Source organism: Spea bombifrons, chromosome 5 (genome assembly GCF_027358695.1).
Source record: "Spea bombifrons isolate aSpeBom1 chromosome 5, aSpeBom1.2.pri, whole genome shotgun sequence".
NCBI lineage: Eukaryota > Metazoa > Chordata > Amphibia > Anura > Pelobatidae > Spea > Spea bombifrons.
The window spans coordinates 67,377,091-67,396,182 of record NC_071091.1 but is presented as its reverse complement, the minus strand read 5'-3'; the positions used below and the strand labels follow the sequence as shown (position 1 = coordinate 67,396,182).

The following is a 19,092-nucleotide window of genomic DNA, read 5'->3' as shown; positions in this document are numbered from 1 at the left end:
TGGAACACCGGGGGACAGAGCTTAAAGGTAAGCTCTACTATACATGCGCCCACCCACCACCCCCCCTGCATCCCGATTCACTGGGGGTAAAAGTTGGGAGGTATGTGTTAGAGGCCAGATGGAGTCTCGCTGCTAAGTAGTTGAACAGCAGGACAAGGTGCAGCACAATGATGTTGGACAGCAATGAAGTTCGCTGTGGTGTTGTGTTGCATTAAATGCTTTTCTGTGATGTTGGACAGCGTGTGGAATGGCTGCGCTGTGGTGTTGGACAGCTGAAGTAGAGGCTTTGCAGTGATGTTGGACAGCAGGTGGAATTGCCGCGCAGTGATGTTGGACAGAGCAGGTGGAATTGCTGCGCTGTGATGTTGGACAGCTGTAGAAGGTGGTTTTCTGTGATGTTGGACAGAGCAGGTGGAATTGCTGTAATGTTGAGGTAGGCGCTCTGCTGTGGTGGTGGACAGCTCTGCTGCGGTGGTAGATGAAGCAGGGAGGTGACATCCTGGGCTGCTGGTCGTCGTCCAACAGGAGACTTTTCAGGCAAGATCTTCAAGCTGAATCCTGAATAAAAGAGAATTTATTCCCACCTCAGATGTTTATTCCCTCCATTTGGGGCTAACAAAAGACAGGTCAGGCAAATCCCAACTTTTTTTGTTTTTGTTACAATTAGCCCCCTCTACAAATGAAAAGGATATATCCTGGGAACTGAGGTGAAGATCTCCAGTTGGGTTCTGCAAGAAAAAAGCGAAAAGTTCCTTGATTTCAAAAACACATTATAATGTATACTATGGCGGCAGGTACGTAATAACAAAGCGCTCGTCAGTTGTCATTAGATGGGCTCGTTAGCAATGATTAATTGGTGAAAGGAAATGTATCAAAGGCTCGGAAGAAGAAATCATATACAATAACTTTACATGTGTGTGGGGGTTCTGTTTGTGGACGGGATGTGTTCTTTACACCATTATTAAGTACTTTTTAATGTTGAAGAGTAATAAATTGTGATATTAGAACTTAGTGGATCTAAAGCATTTTGTAATGGCTACACGTACCACCAGAGGCAGGTATGGGGGCCAGATTTTGCGTTGTTCCAAATGGTCCCAGTTCAAGATGCCGAAGAAGGGATGCACTCTTATATCACCATTCGTCCCAAGCCGGCATTCTGGATCTTTAAGCAGAAGCTGAGCAAGCAAAATAAAAATAAAAAATGGTTTTTGTATTCCAATTTCCTGACGTATTTAGCCAAGTTTTTGTTGAGTTTAGTAACCATATTTTGCCCATTCCAGAATCTGCTGCACTACAGTCCCTTATTGTCTATAAAAGTTCCTGTATAGCCACACACCTTATCAGGACATTTGTGATCCACTCACCTTCATGAGGATGTCTTTCTGATCTGCTAGCAGCCAGCTTGGGTACGGGATGTCATTGTGAACGGTGCAGTCCCGGTACTCCCTCTTGGGCTGTGATGATGTAACTGGGACCCTTCCCACCAGCATCTGGTACAGAGTGACTCCAAACGACCACCAGTCTGCGGAGGCGCCATATTTCTTCGTCTGAAAAACCTGCAAAACAAGTTCAATATGTGTAAAATGTAGATAGGTAATGCATTGTAAAATAATTAAGGTTTCGATTAAATATAGCATTAATCTAATTAATAAATTCTCACCTCGGGGGCCATATATTTTCTGGTCCCAACTACGCCTTTGGTTTTGGCTGCTCCGATGATCTTCTCCACAACGAGGCCAAAATCGCAGATCTTCAGGTGTCCCTCGCTGGTCATCAACACGTTCGCTGGCTTCAGGTCCCTAAATGATTCAGATAAAGAAGATGTTCATTTTCCTCTTAAGAATTCTGAAAGATTTTGAAATGGAATAAATGGTGAGATGAAGGGAACTTGGGGTAATGGAAGACATAAGACTCAACAAAAGAGCAAGAGAATGGAGCAGAAATATTTTTTTAACCGATGAACTATTCCATGGCTGTGTAGAAACTGAAGACCGCAGGTGATCTCTGCAGCGTAGAACCTGCCAGAAGGACACAAACAGTTTAGTGAGTAGTTTCTAAATATCAGCAAAGGGTTATTTACAGCGATAGAGAGCCTCTGATTTCACTGCATTGGGATTAAAGCTAGAGGAGCCATTTAGACAGCATGGAAACGATCATTGACTTTATGTCTACTCTGTTGCTCACACTGCAGCACTGGATCCCATCCGGCCGTTCCTCCTCAGGTGGGTTGACAGGCTGCCTCCGCTCACGTTCTCCATGACGAGAAAGACGCGGTGCTTATTTTGAACATAGAGCAAAAACAGTTACAGTCATGCAGAGACTAATAGTACAGTGACACATGCAGATCTTCTGTAGAAATGGCGCATGGTAGAAGGTGAAAGGACGGGAATAGGCTGCAGAGCAACAGACAATTCCGTACCTGGGTGTGAAAAGCACCAAAGCCATGGCAGAGGAATGGGCTTTCTGCTGCCAGCTCCAAGACTCGTCTTTCCCGCATGATGCCTTCTTTCCACGATGAGCTGCGTTTGATGATCTTAACAGCCACCAGATGTTTACTGCTCCTCCATGACGCGAGCATGACCTGAGATAACCAGGAAGGGGTGACACAGTTATAATTGATATTTGAAATGTGAAGCTCATTATCAACATAGAAAGGTGCAGTTTGATGGCAGATCAGATCCATTCAGCCCATCCAACGTCCTAATGTAAAGACTCAAACCGTAATCAGTCCTTGGTCTTACTTTATATTCAGGAGCCATATGCCTATTCCATGTATGTTTAAATTATGTCACTGTTTTGTCCTCTACCACTTGTTCTGGGAGGCTATTCCACCTATCTACCACTCACTCCATCCACTACAATATAGATGCGTAAATCTAATTTTAAAACTAGTCGTAGAATACTTAACCCAGCCCAAAAGGTTCAATGTCTTAATCTGCAAAGACAACCTGAGACCATCTTTTAATGAACAGAATAATATAGGCTCCAGATGCCTTTTTAACATCGACATCTCATTTTATCTCAGACGTAGTTTACCTAATTATTCCATTTGCAGTTTTGTGTAGAAAGCTGACCCCAGAGCATTTGAAGCCTATTGATTTTAGTCCTTTAAGCATTTTCATTTAAATCTGTTACTATGATAAAATTACCTGATTCATAGAAACATAGAATCTACCAGCAGACCCATCCGACCCATCCGGCCCATCTAGTGTACAGACTCACAGCTTAATCAGTCGTTGGTCTTGCCTTCTTGATTCAGGAACCATCTGCCTATACCATGTATTACCACTTCTGCTGAGAGGCCATTTATCTACCACCCTCTTGGTAAAGTAAAATTTTCTGACTTTACATGGAATCCCCTCACCCTTCACATTATAACTTCAGGATACCCCATTAGCCTTTAAAAAAACAACTAGAAATAATAATAGTGATCAGGCACTTAAATATAGTTGAATAATTAAACAATTGTATATATATATATATACATGTCCTGATGAAAGTCTGTAATAAACAAGACTGAAACGTTGACTTAAAAACCGAAGTTGTTTGTGTGGTCATTTGCAAAGTCCCTGGAGTGCCGGTAATTATTTTTGGACTTTATATATATATATATATATATAAATCAATATAGGTGAATATATACAAAAATGCAGCAAACACTATTAGGATAACCCCAAAAATACCTATCAAAATAAACAAAAATAGAATAAAGTGTTGCGCCTAAAATTGTGAGAAATAGCGATTTGTTAATTATTCCAATACAAGTGCAATATAATAAAAAATAAACAAATACTTATATTGGTTTCCAGTTTTCGTTCGTTGTGTCAATATCGCGTGTCAACATATAGAAACATAAAAAAACAAAAAATCATAGTGCTTTCCGCAAATATGTGAAAATCAAATATATCTTTGTATAGTGTTCCACTCACATGAGAATGAGCAATGAGTTTGCTCTGACTTGTTGGGATGTATAACGAAAAAATGCCGGCTTCGTTCCCACCGAACAAATTGCTTTGGAGATGCCCTCCTCGAAAGTTTGCGTCGTCCACACAGCAGCAACCCGGGTTTAGCCGATATAAGAACAGAAAGGCAGGGAGGTGAAGTATAAATATATATTTAATATTTAAAAAAATATAGCGTGCTTTTAAAAAAGCAATCTATAGCGCATCTAAATCTCAGCGTTCCTTTTCAAGGTAAACGATTTACAGATTTAGCGCGATGACGATAATCCAACACGCAAACGCGTTTCACCCAATAGGGCTTCTTCAGTGACGTGTTGGTTGGTTCTCTCCTCCCTCCTTAAATACTTGATCTCATGTGTGGCATGTTAATTGTCTCCTGTTACTTTGTATCCAGTTTCAATTAGTTCTCTATGACGTGTTAATTGGCTCTTGTTACATTATATCAGATGTCAATTAACTCTCTATAGTATATTTTTTAACGCTTGTTATATTAAAACAAATAGCAATGGTACATAATGAATTCATATGCCATAATATATATTTGAACAATCAATTAAGAATACATCCATACATTAGCACAAAAAGTATATACTATACAAAATTAATTCTAATCTGTCAGTATAATAAATATTCGAATAATCATTAGAATGTATAAATATTTATCAATTATAAAATTTTTTATCAATTATAAAATACATCTTCAATTAAGAATTCGAATATTTATTATACTGACAGATTAGAATTAATTTTGTATATTATATATTTTTTGTGCTAATGTATGGATGTATTCTTAATTGATTGTTTAAATATATGTTATGGCATATGAATTCATTATGTACCATTGATATTTGTTTTAATATAACAAGGGTTAAAAAATATACTATAGAGAGTTAATTGACATCTGATACAATGTAACAAGAGCGAATTAACACGTCATAGAGAACTAATTGAAACTGGATACAAAGTAACAGGAGACAATTAACATGCCACACATGAGATCAAGTATTTAAGGAGGGAGGAGAGAACCAACCAACACGTCACTGAAGAAGCCCTATTGGGTGAAACGCGTTTGCGTGTTGGATTATCGTCATCGCGCTAAATCTGTAAATCGTTTACCTTGAAAAGGAACGCTGAGACTTAGATGCGCTATAGATTGCTTTTTTAAAAGCACGCTATATTTTTTTAAATATTAAATATATATTTATACTTCACCTCCCTGCCTTTCTGTTCTTATATCGGCTAAACCCGGGTTGCTGCTGTGTGGACGACGCAAACTTTCGAGGAGGGCATCTCCAAAGCAATTTGTTCGGCGGGAACGAAGCCGGCATTTTTTCGTTATTCATCCCAACAAGTCAGAACAAACTCATTGCTCATTCTCATGTGAGTGGAACACTATACAAAGATATATTTGATTTTCACATATTTGCGGAAAGCACTATGATTTTTTGTTTTTTTATGTTTCTATATATTGACACGCGATATTGACACAACGAACGAAAACTTGAAACCAATATAAGTATTTGTTTATTTTTTATTATATTGCACTTGTTTTGGAATACCGTATTGGCTCGGATATAGGCCGCCCCCGTATATAGGCCGCACCCTAAAAGTTTGGTGCTTTTTTAAAGAAAAAGTTTTTTTTCTTTAAAAAAGCACCAAAAAAAACATGCTGCCACTGTCCTCCCCCCCCGAGATATGCTACCACTGTCCTCCCCCCCGAGATATGCTGCCACTGTCCTCCCTCCCCGAGATATGCTGCCACTGTCCTCCCTCCCCGAGATACGCTGCCACTGTCCTCCCTCCCCGCGATACGCTGCCACTGTCCTCCCTCCCCGCGATACGCTGCCGCTGTCCTCCCTCCCCGCGATCCGCTGCGCTCCCTCCCCGAGATCCGCTGCCCTCCCTCCCCGAGATCCGCTGCCCTCCCTCCCCGAGATCCGCTGCCCTCCCTCCCCGAGATCCGCTGCCCTCCCTCCCCGAGATCCGCTGCCCTCCCTCCCCGAGATCCGCTGCCGCTGTCCTCCCTCCCCGCGATCCGCTGCCGCTGTCCTCCTCTGCCCCCCCTCCTCGACTTACCGGAGCAGACTCCCGGGTGTCTTCAGGGCCGGCGAGGGACATCTACGCAATACGCGTATGCAACTTCCGGTACCGTTACCGGAAGTTGCATTTGCGTATTGCGTAAATGTCTCCCGCCGGCCCCGCAAGACACCCGGGAGTCTGCTCCGGTAAGTCGGGGGTGGGCAGAGGTAAAACGCTTAGATAACCTCCCGTGCCGGCACCCCCCCCCGTGGGAAGTGCTGGCAGGGGAGGCTGTCTGAGCGTATCGGGGAGTAGGATACAGGTCCCCTGCACCGCTGCGGGGGATCTGTATCTTAACCCCGCTGCCTGCCCGGCGCCCGGGACTGCATGTCCCGGGCGTCGGGCGCTAGACCCCGAATATAGGCCGCACCCCCACTTTAAAAACTTAAAGTGGGGGAAAAAAGTGCGGCCTATATTCGAGCCAATACGGTAATTAAGAAATCACTATTTCTCACAATTTTAGGCACAACACTTTATTCTACTTTTGTTTATTTTGATAGGTATTTTTGGGGTTATCCTAATAGTGTTTGCTGCATTTTTTTATATATTCACCTATATTGATTTATATATATATATATATATATATATATATATACAATTGTTTAATTATTCAACTATATTTAAGCGCCTAATCACTATTATTATTTCTAGTATCATTTTATTTATTCCCTCATTAGTGAAGGCTGCTATATTAATTGAAGGCATTTGCAATTCTATTTTTGAATACCGCAATGGTTTGTGCTTTTATTGGGATTCTACTATCATGAATTCTCCATCAGGGGAGTATACACCTATGTCGGAAAGTCTGGAGGGTGTCTTTAAAGCTCTAGATAAATTATTAACGAAAGAAATAAAATATAAATGGGAAATTGCTACCCTTGAAAGATATTTAAAAGAGAAGATTACCCCGAGAGGATTAAGAATTATGAAACTCCCTACTATGGAGTTAGATAATATGACTTTCCTAAATGAGTGGCACTCCATCTCAGAAAGATGTACGATAGAATGGATGACTTTAATCATCCGTCTACGTAGGGAAGCTCTAGCCAAATTGGATCAGGAGATAATTAATATTAGGGAGAAATTACAACCTTTTCTCAATACTAAAGATTACAATGAATTGTCTGATAAATGTACCAGAGAACTAGAAAAAATTGAACAAGAGGTTAAAAATATGAAACATAGAAAATATGAGAGATAAAAATGATTATGCGAATGATAAAGTAAGAACATATATGAGGAGAGAGACCCCTAAATCACATTATGAAGATAAAAAAACAACTAGTAATAGATATGTAGGTAGGATAAATAGTCACGATAAGTTTATTCCAGTAACTAGGAATAAAAGAAATTATAACAATGAGACTAAAGACAATAATAGTAATAGATATAAAGGTACATATGAGAATCATAATTATGACAATAGAACGTCGAGTCATTATAGAAATCCACAGAGGAATGCTCCCTTCAAACAAAATACCCCCTATAAACAAAGTAACCCCAATATAATTCCCTTAAAAAATCGATATGAAAGGTTAACTAGTTATAGAGAAGAGAAAGATAATTTCTCTCAAGACCCTTTTTTTTAGGGGATGGAATAGCAAAGACACAATGGAGAAATATAACGCCAACACCCCTCTCAAAGAGAGGGAGATCATTAGAAAAAGAGGGGGCCTTGGGGGGCGAAAATTATGGAGGAGAAAAGAGAGGACGCCTGTGGAACCAATAGGTATTTTTAATCTATCCTCACACATTCTATCACAGGATGAAATTAAACTTTTGAATAGGGGGCTGAAATTTGCACCAAATAGGAACTTTAATTCTTTTCATGCATTTATAGATGTACAAAAGTTTTCTAGACGTTTAACCGTAAAAAAATTTTTTTAAATAACCCTATAGAACATACTGACACATCTATTCGTACAGAATATAAACACACAATGTTGTCCAAGAAATCTCATTTTTATCCAGCATATTATAAGTCACCAGCTATAGATATTTTTGAAAAATCGATTATTGAGGAGATAGATAAATTATCAAAAAGGAAAATACATTATTCTTCCAACAATTTAACCCCTAATGAGACTTGCTTTGAAAAATCTTAGAACTAATAAAACTATAGTAATAAAACCAGCCGACAAGGGAGGAGGTCTGGTTTTGATGGATAGACATCAATACATTAACGAATGTCATAGACAACTGAATGATCCCCTTGTCTATAAAAAACTTAAAAGTAATCCTATCAATGAAATGAAAAAGAGCTATACTCATTTATTGGATCTAGGAAGGCAAAAGGGCATTTTGAATAAAAAGGAATATCAATTTTTAAATGCATTATATCCTCCCTGCCTTTCTGTTCTTATATCGGCTAAACCCGAGTTGCTGCTGTGTGGACGACGCAAACTTTCGAGGAGGGCATCTCCAAAGCAATTTGTTCGGCGGGAATGAAGCCGGCATTTTTTCGTTATACATCCCAACAAGTCAGAGCAAACTCATTGCTCATTCTCATGTGAGTGGAACACTATACAAAGATATATTTGATTTTCACATATTTGCGGAAAGCACTATGATTTTTTGTTTTTTTATGCTTCTATATATTGACACGCGATATTGACACAACAAACGAAAACTGGAAACCAATATAAGTATTTGTTTATTTTTTATTATATTGCACTTGTTTTGGAATAATTAACTAATCACTATTTCTCACAATTTTAGGCGCAACACTTTATTCTATTTTTGTTTAAAAAAACAACACATGCACATTTTTCTGCATCTTTTATTATAGCGGAAATAAACATCATTTTATCTTTATACCCGGCACATCCTGATGTATGAATGACACCAATGCGCTTGCACATCCACTTTTCCTTAATCTGGCAATATGGACACTCAGTAGGCCTGGCAGTCTCTGGTATATACTGAACATTTCACTCATTACTGTTCCATTTAGTTACAAAGATAAAGTTAAGATCGTTTCATATTAATGAATGAATGATGTATGACGTGAGTGACAGCTGCATGAGCCAATCAGTATCTCCCACCTGCCTAACTGCCGCCGCCATGTGGAGTGTCCAGTAACTGCTCAGTGTGCTTCTCCTGTATGATAGACACCGGATACAATGTATCAAGCTCTACCTTTGCTGCTCTCACAGTCCAAACCCGAGGATATCGTCTCCCAGCCTTAAGTGTAAAGCTTAAAGTGTAAAGTGTGTGGAATGAGTGAAAATAAACAGCTTTTGGAGGCATATTGGAGGCCGTACCGTCTATAATATGGGCTGTGTTCAAACTGATTTATTGGATTAAAGTGTCACTGTCTTCCCTACCTAGGATGATCCCAGAAGTAAGAAAAAGCCATGTTTTATGTGTTTTTTTGTTACATATTTCTGTACCCCTAGATAAAATAAACACGTTACTCACTTTGCCAAATCCACCTCTTCCCAGCTCAGAATAGAAGGTGAAGTCTGCGAGGCTGAGGGGCTTCCTGGGTCCATCTTCTGATCCGCTGGGCTCTCCTGCAGGGCTCTTCTTCCTCTTCTTTCTTCCGCCGTCTGTCTCGCTTCCTTGGGAGCTGTGTTTCTTCCGTTTTTGCTGGTCGTCCCGGGGTAGATCTTCGGTCCTCTCTCCCTCCTCTTTTCCCGGTGGTTCAGGGTTCTTCGGGTCTTCATCCTGTCGTCTACGTTTCCAAGCCGCTAGGAATGGCATTTCTCAAAATAAAACGCTGTTCTCGCACCAATAGTATACACCACTGGGAATCAAGAACTGATAGCTTATAACTGCCATTTGCCCCATATATATAGGCTGTCACATATAGAATACGATGACCTCATGCCCACGGCCGTGCGACTTGGCATGCGGGATTAGGGCGGCCATCTTTTTTTTTTTTTTTTTACATTTCAAATGTGTTTTTGAAATATCGAAGTCCCCTTACTGTTTTTGATAGTAAAATATAGTGTTTTCATGAGCAATATGCTGATAGAACAGGGCCCCGGATCTACCGGCACCAAAGATCCCAAACGGACCAGCATTTTTGGATCTCTGTTTTACAGTCATATTAATCAAAATGATTGAAACTGACTAAATTACTGAAGTTTGAGCAAATAAATACCAGTCTTTTGTTTTGTGAACTGTACTGAAAGCCATGCATATGGTACTTATATGTTAAAACTGATATAAATAAATTTGCTTCATGGGTAACGTATATAAAGATGTTTGATGAACGCTTCATCATTGACAAAGTTTTTGATATAGAATGCAAACATAGAATGCACATTAAGTTAATATCAATACAGAAGAGGTGGAATTAAAGCAATTTGAATACCAAGCGAACATGGGCTTATTGTAATAAATTATAACATTACAGAAAAGAAATATATTTTAACACCTAGATAATTTAAGGGGATAAATAAAAAAATTGTGAAAAACAGTTCTCACTATATAATACTTTTGCCGAAAACAAGAAACATAATGTTTATCCAAGGTGACTGTAAAAATGAAGTATATTGGTTCTTTGACACAACTCTTAATTTAGATAAATTGCAAAAATGTAAAGCCCCAACCTATTTTTTTTTTTTAAAGAACGCCTTTTTTCGTGAAGCTTGGTTGTATAGCCAGAGGTATCAGCAGTAGACAGAGAGAAGTGCTCATGCCGTTGTACAGAGCACTGTTGAGACCTCACTTGGGTTAATTTAAAGGCAGTTATGGTTAATGGGGTGTTTAGGGCAAATTTAGGGGCAGTTATGGTTGATGGGATCTTTAGGGTTAATTTAGGGGCAGTTGTGGTTGATTGAGTCTTTAGTGTTAATTTAGGAACAGTTATGGTTAATGGGATGTTAAGGGTTAATCTGGAGGCAGTTGTGGTTGATGGGATCTTTAGCACTAATTTAGGGGCAGTTATGGTTAGTAGGGTATTTAGGGTTAATTTAGGGGTAGTTGTGGTTGATGGGGTCCTTAGGGTTAATTTAGGGGCAGTTATGGTTAATGGGGTATTACGGGTTAATTTAGGGGCAGTTATGGTTAATGGGGCATTGGGGTTAATTTAGGGGCAGTTATGGTTTATGGGGTGTTTAGGGTTAATTTAGGGGCATTTATCGTTAATTATATCGATAAGGTTAAGTTAGGGGCAGTTATGGTTGATGGGGTATTTAGGGCTAATTTAGGGGCAGTTATGGCTGATGGGGTATTATGGGTTAATTTAGGGGCAGCTATGGTTAATGGGGCATTGGGGTTAATTTAGGGGCAGTTATGGTTTATGGGGTGTTTAGGGTTAATTTAGGGGCATTTATGGTTAATTATATCGTTAAGGTTAATTTAGGGGCAGTTATGGTTGATGGGGTCTTTAGGGCTAATTTAGGGGCAGTTATGGCTGATGGGGTATTACGGGTTAATTTAGGGGCAGTTATGGTTTATGGGGTATTTAGGGTTAATTTAGGGGCAGTTGTGGTAGATGGGGTCTTTAGGGTTAATTTAGGGGCAGTTATGGTTTATGGGGTATTACGGGTTAATTTAGGGGCAGTTATGGTTAATGGGGCATTGGGGTTAATTTAGGGGCAGTTATGGTTTATGGGGTGTTTAAGGTTAATTTAGAGGCATTTATGGTTAATTACATCGTTAGGGTTAATTTAGGGGCAGTTATGGTAAATGGGGTTTTTAGGGCTAATTTAGGGGCAGTTATGTTTAATGGGGCATTGGGGTTAATTTAGGGGAAGTTATGGTTTATGGGGTATTTAGGGTTAATTTAGGGGCAATTGTGGTTGATTGAGTCTTTAGGGTTAATTTAGGAACAGTTATGGTTAATGGGGTGCTTAGGGTTAATCTGGAGGCAGTTGTGGTTGATGGGGTGTTTAGGATTAATTTAGGGGCATTTATGGTTAATTACATCGTTAGGGTTAATTTAGGGGCAGTTATGCTTGATGGGGTTTTTAGGGCTAATTTAGGGGCAGTTATGGCTGATGGGGTATTACGGGTTAATTTAGGGGCAGTTATGGTTGATGGGGCCTTTAGGGCTAATTTAGGGGCAGTTATGGCTGATGGGGTATTACGGGTTAATTTAGGGGCAGGATTGGTTGATTGGGTCTTTGGGGTTAATTTAGCGGCAGTTATGGTTAATGGGGTGTTTAGGGTTAATTTAGGGGTAGTTATGGTTGATGGGATCTTTAGGGCAAATTTAGGGGCAGTTATGGCTGATGGGGTATTACGGGTTAGTTTAGGGATCGGGTCTTTTGGGTTAAATTACATTGTTAGGGTTAATTAAGGGGCAGTTATGGTTGATGGGGTCTTTAGGGCTAATTTAGGGGCAGTTATGGATAGTAGGGTTAATTTAGGGGCAGTTATAGTTGATGGGGTGTTTAGGGTTAATTTAGGAGCATTTATGGTAAATTACATTGTTAGGGTTAATTAAGGGGCAGTTATGGTTGATAGGGTCTTTAGGGTTAATTTAGGGGCAGTTATATTTGATGGGGTGTTTAGGGTTAATTTAGGTGCAGTTATGGTGGATGGGGTCTTTAGGGCTAATTTAGGGGCAGTTATGGCTGATGGGGTATTACGGGTTAATTTAGGGGCAGGATTGGTTGATCGGGTCTTTTGCGTTAATTTAGCGGCAGTTATGGTTAATGGGGTGTTTAGGGTTAATTTAGGGGCAGTTGTGGTTGATGGGGTCTTTAGATCTAATTTAGGGGCAGTTATGGTTAGTAGGGTTAATTTAGGGGCAGTTGTGGTTGAAGGCGTCTTTAGGGTTAATTTAGGGGCAGTTATGATTAATGTGGTCTTTCGGCTTAATTTAGGTGCAGTTATATTTGATGGGGTGTTTAGGGTTAATTTAGGAGCATTTATGGTAAATTACATTGTTAGGGTTAATTTAGGGGCAGTTATGGTTGATGGGGTCTTTTGGGCTAATTTAGGGGCAGTTATGGATAGTAGGGTTAATTTAGGGGGCAGTTGTGGTTGATGGGGTCTTTAGGGTTAATTTAGGGGCAGTTATATTTGATGGGGTGTTTAGGGTTAATTTAGGTGCAGTTATGGTGGATGGGGTCTTTAAGGCTAATTTAGGGGCAGTTATGGCTGATGGGGTATTACGGGTTAATTTAGGGGCAAGATTGGTTGATCGGGTCTTTTGGGTTAATTTAGTGGCAATTATGGTTAATGGGGTGTTTAGGGTTAATTTAGGGGCAGTTGTGGTTGATGGGGTCTTTAGGGCTAATTTAGGGGCAGTTATGGTTAGTAGGGTTAATTTAGGGGCAGTTGTGGTTGATGGCATCTTTAGGGTTAATTTAGGGGCAGTTATGGTTAATGGGGTCTTTCGGGTTAATTTAGGGGCAGTTATATTTGATGGGGTGTTTAGGGTTAATTTAGGGGCATTTATGGTTAATTACATCGTTAGGGTTAATTTAGGGGCAGTTATGGGGGATTATGGCTGATGGGGTATTACAGGTTAATTTAGGGGCAGTTATGGTTAATGGGGCATTGCGGTTAATCTAGGGGCAGTTATGGTTTATCGGGTGTTTAGGGTTAATTTTCGGTCAGTTATGGTTAATGGGGTCTTTAGGGTTAATTTAATGCTGAGGACTGAGGGTTAATTTTATTTAATAAGGTTAACTTAAGGTGCAGTTAGAGGTAAAGAGGATCAAACTAAGGGGAATCAAAATCCTGGGGACAGTGAAGTTTAACCCAATACTTATTTATAAAAGTATTGTGTCAGTGTGCTGTGAACGAGTCTGAATCTATGAGGGCATATCTGGGGAGGACGGAATGGCATATCTGGGGGTATAAGGCATACTGGGGTATAAGGCATATCTGGGGAGGACGGAATGGCAAATCAGGGTTCACAGTGGCATATCAGAGGGTATAAGGCATATAGGGTGGCATATCTGGGGGTATGTGGCATATCTGGCAGGCAGTGTGGCAAACCTGGGCTCAAATGTGCATAACTGGGGGGGCAGGTTGGGAAATAAAAAAGTTTTTTTTTCCTGCTGTTTGTTTTTAACATTTTTTAACAAAAACGGCATTTAAAAGCCGCTCACCGGCGCCCCCGTGAGATGGCGCCCATGGCACGTGCCATGGCTGCCATACCCTATATACGCCTCTGCACAAACTGCCTTTTTAAGGTCATGTCACAGCATCTCAATCGCACTCAAGTGAGGACTTTGACTAGGTCACTCCAAAACCTTCTTTGATTTATTTTGAGTCATTCAGAGGTGGACTTGTTTGTGTTCTTCGAATCATTGTCCTGTTGCATAACCCAACTGCACTTGAGCTTTAGGTCACAAACTGACATTCTTCTTCAGGATTTTCTTGTAGAGAGCAGAATTCATGGTTCCATCATTCAGTAAGTCGGCCAGGTCCTGAAGAAGCACAGCAGCCCCAGATCATCACACTTCCACCACTCTGTTTGACTGTTCTTATTGTGGAATGCTGTGTTAGCTTTATAGCAGATGTAACGGGGCCCATGAATACTATCCCAAAATTCTTGGGGGTCATCAAGATGTTTTTCTGGAAATATGAGACTAGCTTTTGTTTTCTTTTTGGTCAGCAGTGGTTTTTAGCCTTGTAACTCATCTTATTATTGCAGGAAAACAAATAAGTCAAAGTTAAAAAATAACTAGTTTGAAAGCAGATGTTGTACAAGCAAATAACCCACAATAGTAACGTTACATTGTGTGTGTTATTTTGGAACACTTTGTGAGTTGACGGAGAACATTGCTGTAACTGTTTACAGAGGCTTGAATGTATTGTGTACAGTATGTGGAGAAATAAAAGTCAATTAATGAAATGTTTAAATGAATCCATTAGTAATCACTGAAATATAAATAAACTTAAAGGATTTTATTAAACTGGGTTAAACCAAGATAATATATAAAGTATGCAAATGACACATTGGATGCTGTACAGGTAACTTAAGGGGTTTTAATTGAGTTTACTTATATAGGGCTGTATAGTTTAAAGAACTGCAACATGGTAACATTTGTGTCATGCTGTAGGTTTAATCATCAATGACAAGAAGAAGAGGATCAGCGTCTGATGAGTGGAGATAAATTTGCTTTGGCAGTGAAGTTGAAGTTCTAGAGATCTTCAGGAGAGGAAGCTTGAAGGATGAAAGATCTTCCAGACATCTCAAGCCATTCTGGTAGCTGGAGAAAACACGAATAAGAAAACTGTGATTATGAAAGCCAGGAAAATCATGGTAAGAAAATTACACGTTCTTATGGGAAGAATGAATAGAGGAGATGTTTAAGGAACAATGTGGACAAACTGACAAATACAAGATCAAACAATGTAGGGCAAGTGATCACAGAATGCATAGAAGATGAAATGGGGAACAAGACACAATTGTTACATGTAAAATGTTATGGACAGGAGATACCGACCTGTTACAGATCTACTTGGAACAGGCTTTGAAGGATAGTTGACACAAATTCACATCTGAGCATCACACCTGGCATAGGTAACAAAAAAGATCATTAAAATGAAATCTCATCCTATGCACAAATCAAATTAAGTTGAATTTACAGCATATATACGGCCTGAACATACAGTCATCGCTAGACAAGAACCAATGGGAGAATAGGAGGGAGGAATTAGTAAAGGAAAATTAGCTTGTTGGTTTTAAATAAAACTAGTTATTGGGTAATGTCGTGTTTATGACAAATAAAAAGAAGAGACTCACAGACAAAAGACTTCCAATGTGAAGGGTTCATTCCTCAGGCACCAGGAGAATATGACACAGACGCAAGATCTTCCAAGCAGGTTTGAAGATCTGTGCAAAAGGAAGAGGAATGGTTTCAGCAGCCAGACTGAGCAACCGCAGAATTTGTAATAACCTTCTTAAAGGTTTCATAACTTACAGTGAAAGTGAAAACCTTCTGAAATGATTCAACTGGCTCGTTTTGTTCCATGGTACATCGGATCACCCTGCATGTAGCACTAAGTCCAGGAGTATATATGGTTAACTTGGTCAGTGCTTGATCTAAGAGAAAGAAGAAATAGATGCCAAGAACCAGATAGACAAGTAACCGTAGCCCAAACATTAATTAAAATAAGTTATACATTTAAATATTTCCTATCTCTAATCTCAATAGTAAGCAATTACAGCAAATACAGTCTGAGGATTTACTTACTTGTACCAACTGTACTAGTAGGTCCCAGAAGAAGTTTCTGGAGAACCAATAATGGGATAGGAGAATGATTAAATGAAAAATAGCTTGTAGGTTTTAGTTTGCTAAAATCAAAATCCATGCAGAATTCTAAATATTAAAAGAAGAGAAACAAGAAATGATAAGTTAGTACATGTAGACTATTTTAAACTACCCATAACCTTTAGTAAGGGACAAGAGACTTACAGATAAAAAGACAGAATTAATTCAAAATTTTTCCGGTTTGAAGGGTTCATTCCTCAAGCACCAGGCGACTCTGACAAAATCTCACATAGACCTACATAGAAGGAAGAGGGACAGTTTCAGCTGCCAGAGAAAGCGAACCTCTTGAAGATTTAATAACTTACAGAGTAACTCAAAAGACCTTCTTAAATGAATCAGTGCCCTTGTTTAGTTCTGTCTGTGGTACATCTCATCATCATGTTCCACTCGTTTCAGTCCAATTGGTCCACGCTGGATCTAGAACAAAGATGAAACACATTTTAAGAAGCGGCTAGACCTTTTCCCTCTACTTCATTGTGTAGGGTAGGAATACTATTTGTAATTTGGTAGAATGGGAGATCATCTGCTGTGTTGTAGGTGGTTTTGTGTGATGTTGAACAAAATGACTTTGATGTTACGTAGCATGGAAGGCTGTCTGTGACACAGTATGACAGGTGGCAGCAGACTGCATGGCTCCCAGCTGTCCTGCTTTGCGTGTGGCCACTCAATCTCGCTGCCCATCTCTAGCTCTCTCCCAAAAAAAGAAGACAGAGGAAGATCTCTATGGGACAGCAGGATTCAGAACCACATTTCTTCAATTCTGATTATATTCTCTGATGTTTGGAACACTGGAGAATGCATGTGCAGTAACATTCTATCCTCCGTGAATCGGGACCCCGGGGGACAGAGCTTAAAGGTAAGCTCTACTATGCATGCGCCCACCCACCACCCCCCCTGCATCCCGATTCACTGGGGGTAAAAGTTGGGAGGTATGTGTTAGAGGCCAGATGGAGTCTCGCTGCTAAGTTGTTAGGCAGTGCGCATGTGCAGTAACATAGTATCCTCTGTGAATTGGAACACCGGGGGACAGAGCTTAAAGGTAAGCTCTACTATACATGCGCCCACCCACCACCCCCCCTGCATCCCGATTCACTGGGGGTAAAAGTTGGGAGGTATGTGTTGGAGGCCAGATGGAGTCTCGCTGCTAAGTAGTTGAACAGCAGGACAAGGTGCAGCACAATGATGTTGGACAGCAATGAAGTTCGCTGTGGTGTTGTGTTGCATTAAATGCTTTTCTGTGATGTTGGACAGCGTGTGGAATGGCTGCGCTGTGGTGTTGGACAGCTGAAGTAGAGGCTTTGCAGTGATGTTGGACAGCAGGTGGAATTGCCGCGCAGTGATGTTAGACAGAGCAGGTGGAATTGCTGCGCTGTGATGTTGGACAGCTGTAGAAGGTGGTTTTCTGTGATGTGGACAGCAGGTGGAGTTGCTGTAATGTTGAGGTAGGCGCTCTGCTGTGGTGGTGGACAGCTCTGCTGCGGTGGTAGATGAAGCAGGGAGGTGACATCCTGGACTGCTGGTCGTCGTCTAACAGGGGACTTTTCAGGCAAGATCTTCAAGCTGAATCCTGAATAAAAGAGAATTTATTCCCACCTCAGATGTTTATTCCCTCCATTTGGGGCTAACAAAAGACAGGTCAGGCAAATCCCAACTTTTTTTGTTTTCGTTACAATTAGCCCCCTCTACAAATGAAAAGGATATATCCTGGGAACTGAGGTGAAGATCTCCAGTTGGGTTCTGCAAGAAAAAAGCGAAAAGTTCCTTGATTTCAAAAACACATTATAATGTATACTATGGCGGCAGGTACGTAATAACAAATCGCTCGTCAGTTGTCATTAGATGGGCTCGTTAGCAATGATTAATTGGTGAAAGGAAATGTATCAAAGGCTCGGAAGAAGAAATCATATACAATAACTTTACATGTGTGTGGGGGTTCTGTTTGTGGACGGGATGTGTTCTTACACCATTATTAAGTACTTTTTAATGTTGAAGAGCAATAAATTGTGATATTAGAACTTAGTGGATCTAAAGCATTTTGTAATGGCTACACGTACCACCAGAGGCAGGTATGGGGGCCAGATTTTGCGTTGTTCCAAATGGTCCCAGTTCAAGATGCCGAAGAAGGGATGCACTCTTATATCACCATTCGTCCCAAGCCGGCATTCTGGATCTTTAAGCAGAAGCTGAGCAAGCAAAATAAAAATAAAAAATGGTTTTTGTATTCCAATTTCCTTACGTATTTAGCCAAGTTTTTGTTGAGTTTAGTAACCATATTTTGCCCATTCCAGAATCTGCTGCACTACAGTCCCTTATTGTCTATAAAAGTTCCTGTATAGCCTCACACCTTATCAGGACATTTGTGATCCACTCACCTTCATGAGGATGTCTTTCTGATCTGCTAGCAGCCAGCTTGGGTACGGGATGTCATTGTGAACGGTGCAGTCCCGGTACTCCCTCTTGGGCTGTGATGATGGAACTGGGACCCTTCCCACCAGCATCTGGTACAGAGTGACTCCAAACGACCACCAGTCTGCGGAGGCGCCATATTTCTTCGTCTGAAAAACCTGCAAAACAAGTTCAATATGTGTAAAATGTAGATAGGTAACACATTGTAAAATAATTAAGGTTTCGATTAAATATAGCATTAATCTAATTAATAAATTCTCACCTCGGGGGCCATATATTTTCTGGTCCCAACTACGCCTTTGGTTTTGGCTGCTCCGATGATCTTCTCCACAACGAGGCCAAAATCGCAGATCTTCAGGTGTCCCTCGCTGGTCATCAACACGTTCGCTGGCTTCAGGTCCCTAAATGATTCAGATAAAGAAGATGTTCATTTTCCTCTTAAGAATTCTGAAAGA

The 19,092-nt window shown here is 40.3% G+C and overlaps 1 protein-coding gene and 1 long non-coding RNA gene across 2 annotated transcripts; both read right to left on the bottom strand.

Moving 5' to 3' along the window:
* Window positions 1-460: 460 nt before the first annotated feature.
* On the bottom strand, window positions 461-1,721 carry LOC128496554 (protein kinase C delta type-like). The gene is made up of 4 exons (XM_053466235.1): window positions 1,661-1,721; window positions 1,365-1,556; window positions 1,047-1,175; window positions 461-728 (listed from the first exon to the last, which is right to left on the bottom strand). Exons 1-4 carry the CDS (start codon window positions 1,670-1,672, stop codon window positions 594-596), a joined length of 468 nt encoding a protein of 155 aa, XP_053322210.1. The 5' UTR covers window positions 1,673-1,721; the 3' UTR covers window positions 461-593.
* A 16,194-nt stretch (window positions 1,722-17,915) lies between these two features.
* Window positions 17,916-18,695, bottom strand: LOC128496555 (uncharacterized). The gene is made up of 3 exons (XR_008354242.1): window positions 18,604-18,695; window positions 18,286-18,414; window positions 17,916-17,968 (listed from the first exon to the last, which is right to left on the bottom strand). It is a non-coding gene; the product is annotated as an uncharacterized LOC128496555 (long non-coding RNA).
* Window positions 18,696-19,092: the final 397 nt, after the last annotated feature.